This window comes from Typopeltis vanoorti, chromosome 6, assembly GCF_054136105.1.
Source record: "Typopeltis vanoorti isolate ZY-2024b chromosome 6, IOZ_Tvanoo_1.0, whole genome shotgun sequence".
Taxonomy (NCBI): Eukaryota; Metazoa; Arthropoda; class Arachnida; order Uropygi; family Thelyphonidae; genus Typopeltis; species Typopeltis vanoorti.
The window spans coordinates 135,255,407-135,267,603 of record NC_143554.1 but is presented as its reverse complement, the minus strand read 5'-3'; the positions used below and the strand labels follow the sequence as shown (position 1 = coordinate 135,267,603).

Sequence of the window (12,197 nt, the reverse complement as noted above, 5' to 3'; positions counted from 1 at the left end):
TAATATTGCTTCCATCTGACGATGGTATCACTAATTGTTGACCTGGGATGGTACAATTTGTCAACAATTTGCTGAAGAGATAGGCCTGCAAGATGGCATCCTATCACAATGCCTCTTTCAAACCCGTCAGTTCCCTTCTCACAGCTATTTCATCCACACACAGTTGCACTGATTTTGGAGTATCATATCCCTCCAATTATACCAACTACAAACACATGACTCATTACATGGCGTGATGCACCTTGTCCATGGGAGTGCATTTTGACTTCTTTCCAAGCAGTCTATAATAGCACTGGTATCTAAAAACTGAGGATGAACAACATTTTTACCTGTATATGAAAAAATTTTCACAACTACAGCCAAATGTGGGCATAAATTTATTGGCAGCATAGTAATAAATTATATTACTCAGCAGTGTGTTATAACTTTCATATAAATTAAATTACAATATGTTTTGGCCAAAAGTTACAAATTTCCTAAGGACGTAGTTAAGGAATTAATGTACAGTGCTTACAGAACGCTATGCAGAGAGACCTTTCAGTATGAAACATGACCACCCCAAACTGCAGTGCAGCTCTCACAATGTTGTACCATACTTAGCATCAAGTGATTCAGGAGTTTTTGAAGCAAACTGGCCCACTCCTCCTTGAGAGCAAGGATAAGGCCTTGTTTGTTTTCTGGAGAGGAATTTCGAGCAACACTGCATTTCCCAATAGCATTGGGAAATGCAGTGTTGCTCGAAATTCATCGGTATGCATTACAAAGTGTTCTTATATTACAAGACAAGAACATGAAGATATTCCTCATGGCATGTCTAAAAATACATAATTTATGTTTTAATTTTTATTCATATAAATCACAGAAAAAGCCAGTGTTTCTGTACAAGGGGTGCCTCTTAAGAATATAAGCATTTGATATATATTATTAAGTGTATTTTAGAGGAACAGCATGAAAAAATTTCAGAAAGATAGTGTCTACAACAAAACAAAACCAAAAAGAAATTATTTTTCATCTACTGAAATCAACATAATTTATTTATCTACAAACATCGCTAATCTTTTTTTTTTTTAATGACATTTTAAACAATGGAAAGAAGGAAGGACATGAATCTTAACATTATGTTCTGTGTTTGAAGATAGTACCATAATGAATGATTGTAGCCTAGTAAGCCAGCTCTGTGCTTATTTTATGTTAAATAAAAGTTCATTTTGCTTAGTTAAAATAAAGAAAGTTTAAAGTTGAAAAAGAGAACAGAAAAGAATTATTTTTATAAAAGTGAATGATCTTGTTATTGTTTAATTTTAATTATTGATTTTAATATTCTTCTAACCTATGTTACCTCATAAAAAATTGGCTTGCATGCAGTTTAAAAAAACTGACTACTATTAATTTTAAAAAACAGCATTCATTATGATTTAATCTTTTAGAATTGATATAGTATGCTATGATATTTGTATTTCATGGCTCTTAAGTACCTACTGTATAATGTTGAATCACTGAAATTTAATCGGTATGCATTCTGATATGGTGTGAAATCAAAACTAATATATTGCAATATTACAGTCAACTCGTGATACTAAATTCAAAAACAGCTAAAAAATGTTTTTTTTTAAAGTCCCATAGGAGGCAATTTAAAGGAACTTTATCATTGCATAAGCTTCTGTAAAGAGAGGACATATTAAAAGCGCTTTTACTAGTATTCTTCCACATGAAAGAAACAGATGGGATAGAATAATTTGACTACTCTGCTAGTTTTGTGAAAATTCTTCTGTTTCACATCATTAGGAGAAATACATGAATAAACAAAAAAGCAGGTAACATGCATAAGAAATTTTTATAAACAAGAATAACAATGGAAAGCATACATTTGCTATGAAGTTGTTTGTTGGTTCATGGTCTGCTGCAAACTACTAGTAACTATTGTGTGTTAGGAATTTACTATTAGAAGAACCCAATAGCAATATGTAATATATATTTTGCATATTATTATCATTATTATTATTAGACATCAAGGACTCATCAAAGGAGGCCATACGTCATCCACACCAGCTGTCATACCCTCTCTCTTAAAACTCATTCACATTAGGTGCACTCACTACTTCAACAGACAAACTATTTCACTCAGTCATGGTATTATAAGTAAAAAATCTAGCTCTTACCCCTTTATTAACTGCACACAAACTTAACTTTCTCGGATGCCCCTTGTCCTTTCCCCATCCATCTTTTCATTTGACTTCATCAGATGCCATATTGCCACTCATAACTTAATAATTTCAAAATTGCCTACCTTCCATATAATGAAAAATTTTATCAACCAATATCCTATAATGCCCTTTCAAGCATTTGTGCACTTATATCATCTCACCCCTCTTTCTTTTCTCTTCTCTTCTCTTTCTATCAGTGTCTGCAGTCCACATACTCTCAATCTATCCTTGTAATTTACATTCCATAATCCCAATATCATCTTTATTCCATAATCTCATTCCATAATCCCAATATCCAAGATGATATTGGGATTATGGAATACCTCTTCTTTGCAGCCTTTCCCCAGCTTCTTTATTCCTTTCGAACCCATGAGACCAAATCCGCACATAATAGTCCAGGTGCAGTCATATCAAGGCCTTCTAAAGAGGAAGAATGACTTCCATATCCTTATATATCAATATTCATTTCAACATTGCAATTATCCTTGGAGTTCTATTTGTATTTTTTTATGTTATATATATATATATATATATATATATGTATATATAGCTTCAACTTTCCATCTACCATTACTTCAAGATTGCTAGCCTTGTCAGTTACTCCAAGCATAATCCCACTAATATAATATTACTAACATTGAATTGATAGCCATTATTGTTTGCCCACATTTTTTGGTCTATTCACCTTGTAAATGTTGTATATCAGTAGCATCCCTGATTGCCTATCCTTTAAATAATTGAAGATTTCCAGTATCATTATATATAGATTAAACAACAATGGTCCAAGTACTAATCCCTGTGGCATACCACTAGCCATCTTAAATCTGCAAGATTCACATACCACTTTCTGATACCCGTCTGTCTACCATATGTTTAGCCAAGCTAGTCGTTTATATTCCAATCCTATGTTCTCTAGTTTATGCAACAGCCTTTCATACGATATCCTATCAAATGCCTTAGTAAAGTCCAGCATCATAGTGTATCCATTCCCTTTATCCAACTCAGCTGTAACATTACTATAAAATATATTGGCAAATTTCTCAAACTTACCCTGCCTTTAGGAAATCCATGCTGTTCCTTATAAAGTATATCTTGTTTGTCCATTTATTTCTGTGTGTGAATTCTTACCAACTTATCTAAAATCTTTACAATTACTCTATCAATACTGATAGATCAATAGTGATGCAAAGGTGCAAAGACAAATGTGTCTTTGCACCACCCTCATGCAATGGGATTATCATACATTCTTTCTATTCTTGTGGGATCTTTCCTGTGCTAAAAGTTAAATTATACAAACATGTCAAGGGTCTTTAACCAGTTTGGCTAAGCATTCCTTCAGCATATATGCTGACATCCAGTATGTCCCTATTGACAAATTCTAATCCAGGTTATACAACAGCTTTAGAACTTCCTTCTTGTGCACCTCTATCTCTATACCCAGTGTAGTGGTAGCACTATGTTACATATACCAGGTTGAAAGATCTGTGAAGTGAGCACTCATTATTTGAACCATTGTATATGCTTTTGACTCAAGGGTACATTTTATATATATATATATATAATGTTTAGAATTTTATATATTAGAAATGATTTGATTCACACAGTTTTTAGCACTAAATAAAATGCAATAACCATAATAATTTCATCAATAAATTTGATCAGTCTGTTTATTATTATTATTATAAAGCAATATTTTCTGTTAATATTTATACAACATTTTTATTCTTTAAAGGAACTAAATTCATATATGTCTGTCCTGATGGAGGATTCCAGTCAATTTATATCAAAGTCAGATGAAAGATCTGGTGGTATGTATGTGATTAATACACTTAAAGTTCTGAGGAAGTTGGTGGAAGCTGTTGCTATATCTGTTGTTCAAGATCGATTTGGCTCGAAATGCTCGAGAATTTTCAGGTACAAAAATATTTTGTAAATCTGTCAGGAATAATTTATCAAATGCAGCTTTTACATTCTATCTCAAATAGTAGCGTCATGAATATAATTGAGAGCGAAAGTTAAAATATCATTATAAGTGAACTATATATACTTTTTTTCTTTATTGTGCAAATTAAAAAAATGGGATTGAAGATCAATAAAGGGAAATAAAGGGTAGTGTTCAGCTTTGTAATAAAAATTTTATCTGGAAAAAGGGGTGGTGTAGTATCTGTAGATAGTGCACAATCTAAGAAGAATGGACCGTTTACTTAAAAGGATTGGGATGAAATGAATGAATAATAAAACAGAGCCAAAATTACAGAACAAGAAAAGATAAAGAAGGCTATAGTGAATAGTGTTTTTAATTCTTCAGCTGTCTGTTTATCCTTCCTAAGATCATTTGGGATGGGGGATGAAAATGAATGGGCTGGTGATGGTTAGAATATCAAACAATTTTAATATTAGTAAAACTACAGTACTCAATAAGATGCTATCATATCTTTTAAGAGAATGTTGTTGCCATCATGATTTATGCTGTATCAGATATTAGGATAGTCCAACATAAAAATGTTGTATTTTGCAGAGTCTGGTGGAGAGGAGGAAGAGGGGAGATATGATAGAGACCTACAAATTGGTAAGGGGTTGTTATAAGATCAATGGTGGAGAAGTTCTACAGAGAATAGTGGGAGATCAGGGGAGAACCAGAGGTCATCCCTGGAAACTGTATAAAGGGGGTGTGAGTAGGGGAGTGAGAGGCAGGTTTTTTTCGTGCAGAGTTGTGAATGATTGGAATGCCTTGCCTGAGAGTGTGGTGTCTGCAAGGAGTTTGAGTGTGTTTAAGGGATGATATGATCAGATGTGTATGTGATAAAGGGACCTCCCAGATGAGTCTTTGACTCCATGAGGTCTTGGGGTAATAATAATAATAATAATAATCAATATATCATAGCAAGTTTCACATTAGTAGCTTCCTTTATCAACCCACTTATACCTAAGTCTTCCTCTGAGTCTTTTAACTGTCATTTTGCTTCCAACACATATTTTAATAAACAGAATGGAAGACGAAAAATTAAGTAATCATACTATCTGAGATTATCCTTGCACAGTGTACAGAAAATTCAGTGGAAATAATTCATTTAAAGAAAATTTATCAGGCAATTTACTGGGGGAAAAAAACAATCAAATCAGCATTTAATCAATAGCACAGTGAAAGTCATTTCATTTTCTGAAAGAAAGAAAAAAACATCATTTGGCAATTCACTGAAAACAACTTATTGAGGTAAGTTATCAAAAACCTACAATTTCTCACAAAAAACACAATTCCTTGTTTTGTCATTTCTTTCAATGACAAAACAAGTCATTGAAAGAAAGTTCACTGAAAATTGGATGATAAGACAATTTCCCTAAAACAGGAATCAGTTTGGGAATTGAGAACTAAAATGAGAAGTATCTTAAAAAGTATTTATATCAATTAAACAACTTTTTTTTTTTTATAATGCTGATAAATAATTTGTTGTCCTGCTTAACATGAAACTAATAAAATATCAGTATTAATACTCATTTTTATAGTTATGAAAGGAAGCTGTGAGCAAGAGGATGAGGAGTAGTTTGCATGGAGAGTGGTTGAACTATGGAATGCATTGCCTGATAGAGTGGTGAGAGCACGAATGTCAATGAGTTCAAGAAGTGTTTACATCATCATCATCATCATCAAATTCCTGCCATGTACCCTCAAGGGGTGTACAGGATATGACAGTACTACATGAAAAAATTACATCATTACTAACTTCCTATCTACAATTTTCCTCCAAATCAGTCTGTTACTTGTCAAGACTCCAACATTATCAGATCTTATGTTTCTATCGTCTAAGGCACTTTGTACCGTATCAATCCACCTATATCTTGGTCTTCCTCTGGGTCGTTTTCCTGCCAACCTGGCAGAGAACACTTGTTTTGCTAATCTTTCCTCTCCCATTCTATTTAAGTGACCATACCATCTGAGATTAGCTCTGCTAACGCATTCCTGGATGCTGACAATGTCAAGTTCTTTCCTAATATCCTCATTTTTAATATGATATTGCCATTGATGCCATCTGTTCACGCCTCTAATCTTTCTCAGGACTCTCATATCTGCGGTCTCTAGTCTTTGGTCAAGTGTTTTACTTCTGGCCCAGCTCTCAGATCCATAAGTTAAAACTGGTTTGAACACAGTCTTGTATACAGCTAATTTAGTGTTCCGACTAATTTCTTTCTTATTCCATATGAATTTATTCAATTGACTTCCCACGATACCAGCTTTGCTGATTCTGTTGTCTATTTCTATATTTAGTTTACCATCTTCAGTAAAAATTGTGCCTAAGTAGCTGAAATGTTTTACTTGTTCCACAGGTTCACCATTCACAACACAGTTGACATTTTCAATGATTCTGCCTATTTTCATTGTCTTTGTCTTTTTATTGCTGACCTTCATACCATATCTATTACAACAGCTATTCAATTTAGTCAGAGAATCTTGCAGACTTGTAGCGGATTTATTTAGAAGTATAACATCATCCGCATAAAGCAAAGAGCTGACATTAACATCTCCAATTTTGATATCAGGTTTAATACCACATTCCTTCATAATGTGATCCATATAGATAATGAATAACAGAGGGTATAATGTACATCCTTGTCTCACACCAGATTTAACATTAAACCATCTTCCTGTACTTCCTTCAATTCTAACTGCTGACTCACAACTCAAATAAAGACTAAGTATTGCTTGATATAATGCCCCATTGACACCATATAACTGCAGCGTATTGAATAGCTTCTCTCTTGGCACCTTGTCATATGCCTTTTCCAAATCGACAAAACTTAAATACAGATCTTTGTTATATTCCCATGCTTTCTCGACTATTTGTCGTAAAGTGAAGATCTGATCCTGACAGCCTCTATTTGGCCTGAATCCAGCTTGTTCTTCACGAAGCTTTTCTTCCACAATTCTTCTCAACCGTTTCTCAAGTATACTTGCATAGATCTTGCCAGGAACACTCAGTAGGGAAATACCTCTGTAATTCTCACATTCAGTTTTATTTCCCTTTTTATATATGGGTACTATGAGAGCTCTACTCCAATCATCGGGAATTCGTCCCTCTGTCCAGGCTTTCTGAACTATGCAGTGCAGCCACTGTAAGACTCTTATACCACCATACTTCAGCATTTCTGGTCGAATATCATCTACTCCTGCTGCCTTTCCACATTTCAAGCCTTTGATGGCTTTTTCTACTTCAAGTATGGATATGTATTCCTGATTGCATGCCTGGTCAGTGTTTTTTATCACTGTGCTGTCATCACTGCTTGTTTCATTTAGCAGTTTTTCAAAGTAATTACTCCATACTTCAAGGATATCTTTTTCTCCTGTTTTCATTTCACCTTTATCATCTCTAATTCCTTTTACAGCACTCTTTCCTCCATTCCTAAGCTTCTTCAACAACCTCCAGAATATTTTGCCACCTTCTTGATATTTATTTTCTATATTCTTGCCAAAGTCCTCCCATGACTTTTGTTTAGCTAGTTTTACACACTGTTTAGCTTTCTTACATTTGTCTCTGTATTCTGTAAGAGTAAAAGCTGACTTATTTGCCAGGAACTTTTGATATGCTTTCTTCTTTTCCTTCACTGCCTCTTTAACTTCCTGTGTCCACCAGGGAGTTCTGATTTTTTTATCTTTGCACACAACCTCACCACATGCCTCTCTGGCAGAATCAATCAATGTTTCCTTCAGAATTTGCCACTGAATCTCCAAGGTTTGATTCCTGTTCTCAAACTCTTTCATTTTCTTTTCAATAATATTTCTGTATTTTAGTCTACAGTTTACATCTGAGAGCTGCTCAACTTTTATTCGCTATAAAACTTTCTTACATGTTATTCTTTTCAATATGAAATTCAATTTTATCCTGCTCAAAACTAAATAGTGATCACTTCCAATTTCAAATCCTCTGTACACTCTGGTGTCCTGCACCAGGGAGAAAACATCACTATCAACAATAACATAGTCAATGAGACTTTTTTTATTCCTAGCCTCTTCTCTCCATGTGAATTTGTGCACATTTTTATGTTGGAACATGGTGTTAGTAATAACCAGTCCATGTCCTGAGCAGAAATCCAACAGATATTTGCCATTATTATTAGCTTTGCTCTTTTCTCCAAATTTTCCCCAAATATTTTTGTATGTCTCACAATCATTTCCTACTCTACTATTTAGATCCCCAACAAGGACCAACTTTTCATTTTTCATTGTGTCAGTTGCTTTTTCTAAAGCCTCAAAAAATTCCTCCACTTCTACCTTAGTAGAACCTTCTGTGGGACCATAGGCACAAATAAGTCTCATTGTCCAGTTCCCCATTGTCATATTTGCCCACATTACTCTACTTGAGACTGACTGCCATTCAAGAAGATTAGCCTCGTATTTTGTGTTGAATACTATGGCTACTCCTTGTTTTCCTTGATTGTTATTGCCTGAATATAACATTTTGTATTTATTGCTCAGAAAGATCTCACCAGTTTTGGTCTTTTTTGTTTCAGTCACCCCTATTATGTCGATCTGGTACTTATCTAATTCCTCAGCTAGCTCCATTTCTTTGCCATTCAGGCTTCTTATGTTGATAGTACCGATCTTTAACTCTGGTGATGTTGAGTTGGGGTGCCCCTTAAATGGAAATGCGCTTTGTCTGAGAACCAAACATTATGGAAGAAGGACAGATCTTCATAAAAAATTAAATTTTCATTTGATGATACAGCAGCCATGAGTCACTTTTACGGGAGGTACTGCACCATCTATGTCCCCCCCCCCCCCCAAAAAAAAAAAAAAAAAAATTTTATCAGGGCTCAGAACCGGCATAGCTAACAAATCAGGCCTATGGCTGGGTCAGTATTCCTGACTGTAATCTGCATGTGTTCACGGGGACCGATTTGCCTGCTTTGCGGGATGAAAAACCCCAGATAAACTGTTGGAAAAACCCTGCTGTCTACTCTCAAGACTAGCTAACTTGGCTTGCTGAGGAAGATCCTTAAGCTCCTCATGTCGTTGACGGGAATCGAACCTAGGACACTCCTTCCCCAGGCATATGGTTGCGAAGCGCAAAGCCACTAGGCTAACTGCGTGGCCAGATCTTCATAGACATTGGCCAGCATGCATGCATGGTATTCTTGCCATGCAGCATAATCCTTTGTTGTTAAATGCTGACCCACCTAAATGATCTAACAGATAAGCTTAGGTGTTGATGATTATTCATGACTTAATTTTTAACGGCATTAACAACACCAAACAATTTTATCAAAAGGTATTTTATTAACTGCTTATATTTCACTGAATTTCAAATCAGCATCATCAGAGCACAACACACTTGTACACACAGCAGTAAGTAAGTGAAACAATACAATTGCAATGGACAAAAGATCTAGAGTCCTGTTTTGGCACATTCTAATGTTGTTAATAAAAAAAAAATATTACAGCTATATGCGAGTTGCTCTTTGGATGACAGTCTCCCAAATTTTTGGTAAATTAATGCTACGTGAAATCTTCAAAGCCATTGCGGACTCGAAAAATAATCTCTCAGATCTGCAACGACTCCTAAATAGCACATTCGTTTTCTTTTCTTCCATCTAATTCTGTGTGAAGGCATGTCCAAAGCATGGTCTGCCAGTTCTGACTTGCCATAGTAATAGTAGCAAATGTATTTTTTATGTTCTTCTAGGTGGATGTTAACTGATCTTTCTGTTTGCCCATAGTAGGCCAAGTCACAATCACAGGGAACTTCATATATTCCTGGGTGTGCTAAAGGGTGAAATTTATCCTTAGGTGAGTGGATCAGAGTTGCTAGTTTGACATGAGGTTTGAAAGTGGTGCAAAGGTCATGTTTCATCAGTACTTTGGCTATCTTTTCTGAAGTACCTCTAACATAGGGAATAGAGATAGTCATGTTGTGTCCCTGTGTATTGGGGAGGGAGGGAGCAGTAATGTGGCTATGTAGTAATTTATCTATTTTGTAGGAATTGTAGCTGTTTGCTAAGAACATGTGGCGCAGATATTTGAGTTCTGTGGTCACAGTTGTATCGTTAAAACAAATGGCTCTGGCTCTGTGTGTAAGTGTTTTTAAAATGCCATACTGTTGGACTGGATGATGATGTGATTGTTTATGTAGTTATCTTCCTGTGTGTTGGCTTTCTGTAAATAGAAAAGATAGTGATCCATCTGAAAGGCGGGTGACTAATGTGTCAAGAAATAGTAAACAGTTATTAGATTATTTTTCTACTGTGAAGTGGATTTTGAGGTGTTGTCTGTTTAGGTAAGCAACAAACGCATCCAAAGTGTCTTGTCCGTGGGGGTCAAATGGCAAACACATCATCTACATAGCATAATCACACTGGTGGCTTGTATGTAGCTGTGGTAAGCACTTTGTTTTCAAAGTGTTCCATGTAAAAGTTTGCTAAGGGGGGGGGAGGGGAAACTGTTAGCATTACCATTAATCTGTTTGTAGATTTTTCCCCCCATCTAAAGTAACCTGCATATATAGTAAATTTGAATAATTCAAAAATATCAGTAGGAAATTTAGACTTGATCAAATCAAGAGTGACTATAAGTGATACATTGGTAAATAAAGAGGTGACATCAAAACTAACCATTATGTCTGAATTTTTTAGGATATGATTTTTAACTAGTGTTTTGAAATGGATGGTGACTAATGTGTCACATTAGTCACCCACCTTTCAGAGGGATCACTATCTTTTATCCATTTACAGAAAGCCAACACACACACACTGGAAGATACCTACATGAACAATCACATCATTATCCAGTCCAATAGTATGGCATTTTAAAAATACTTACACACAGAGCCAGAGATATTCAGTCTAATGATACAGCTGTGACCACAGAACTCAAATATCTGCTCCATATGTTCTTAGCCAATGGCTACAATTCCTACAAAATAGATAAAATACTACATAGTCCCATTACTCCTCCCTCCCCTAATACACAGGAACACAACATGACCATCTCTATTCCCTATGTCAGAGGTACATAAGAAAAGATAGCCAAAGTACTGATGAAACATGGCCTTTGCACCACTTTCAAACCTCATGGGCAAACAGGAAGATCAGTTAACATCCACCTGGAAGAACATAAAAAAATACATTTGCTACAATTACTATGGCAAGTCAGGACTGGCAGACCACCCTTTGGACAATCCTTCACACAGGATTAGATAGAAGAAAATGAAAAATCTGTAACAACTTCTAATGTGCTATTTAGAAGTTGTTACAGATCTGAAAGATTATTTTTTGAGTCAGCAATGGCTTTGAAGAATTTTCCTAACCTGAACAAATACGGTTGCATTAATTTGCCAAACATTTGGGAGATTATCATCCTAAGAGCAACTCCCACATAGCTGGAATGTTTTTTTTTTTTTTTAAACATTAGGGTTTGCCAAAATAGGACTCTAGATCTTTTGTCCATTGCAATTGTATTGTTTCACTTACTCACTATCGTGTGTACAAATATGTTATGCTCTGATGATGATGATTTAAAATTCAGTGAAATATAAGCAGTTAATAAAACATATTTTGATAAAATTGTTTGGTGTTGTTAATGATGTTAAAAATTAAGTCATGCGATATCACCTGAATGATATACAAAAAAAGGTACCTAGCTCCTTTACATTCAAAACCTTGCAATTATGGCAATGGTGACACTATTTAGGTCATGCTTAGGCTTGGACCATTTTCTCTATTGTTTGGTGTTATTAATGATGTTAAAAATTAAGTCATGCGATACAAAAAAAGGTACCCAGCTCCTTAACGTTCAGAACCTTGCAATTAAGGCAATGGTGACACTATTTAGGATGCTTAGGCTTGGACCATTTGCTCTACCAACTCCATATGAACGAAAATAATGCTCGACAATAAACGTCATTTCTTCTGATGTCAACACTGTTGCTACAGCTAAATGTAATAGCATAGACTCAGTACTTTTTTTTTTCATCATACCATACATATGCTTCATTGATATAACAT

At 35.1% G+C, this 12,197-nt stretch overlaps 1 protein-coding gene across 2 annotated transcripts in view; it reads left to right on the top strand.

Annotated features, from left to right (window-relative positions):
- Positions 1-12,197, top strand: part of LOC150105967 (DNA-directed RNA polymerase III subunit RPC3-like) — a 164,015-nt gene that overhangs the window by 110,409 nt on the left and 41,409 nt on the right. For both annotated transcript variants that reach the window (XM_090393728.1, XM_090393727.1), the window contains exon 7: positions 3,937-4,118. In XM_090393728.1, coding sequence (XP_090249854.1) covers positions 3,937-4,118 — 182 coding nt within the window. The remainder of the gene's footprint in view (positions 1-3,936; positions 4,119-12,197) is intronic.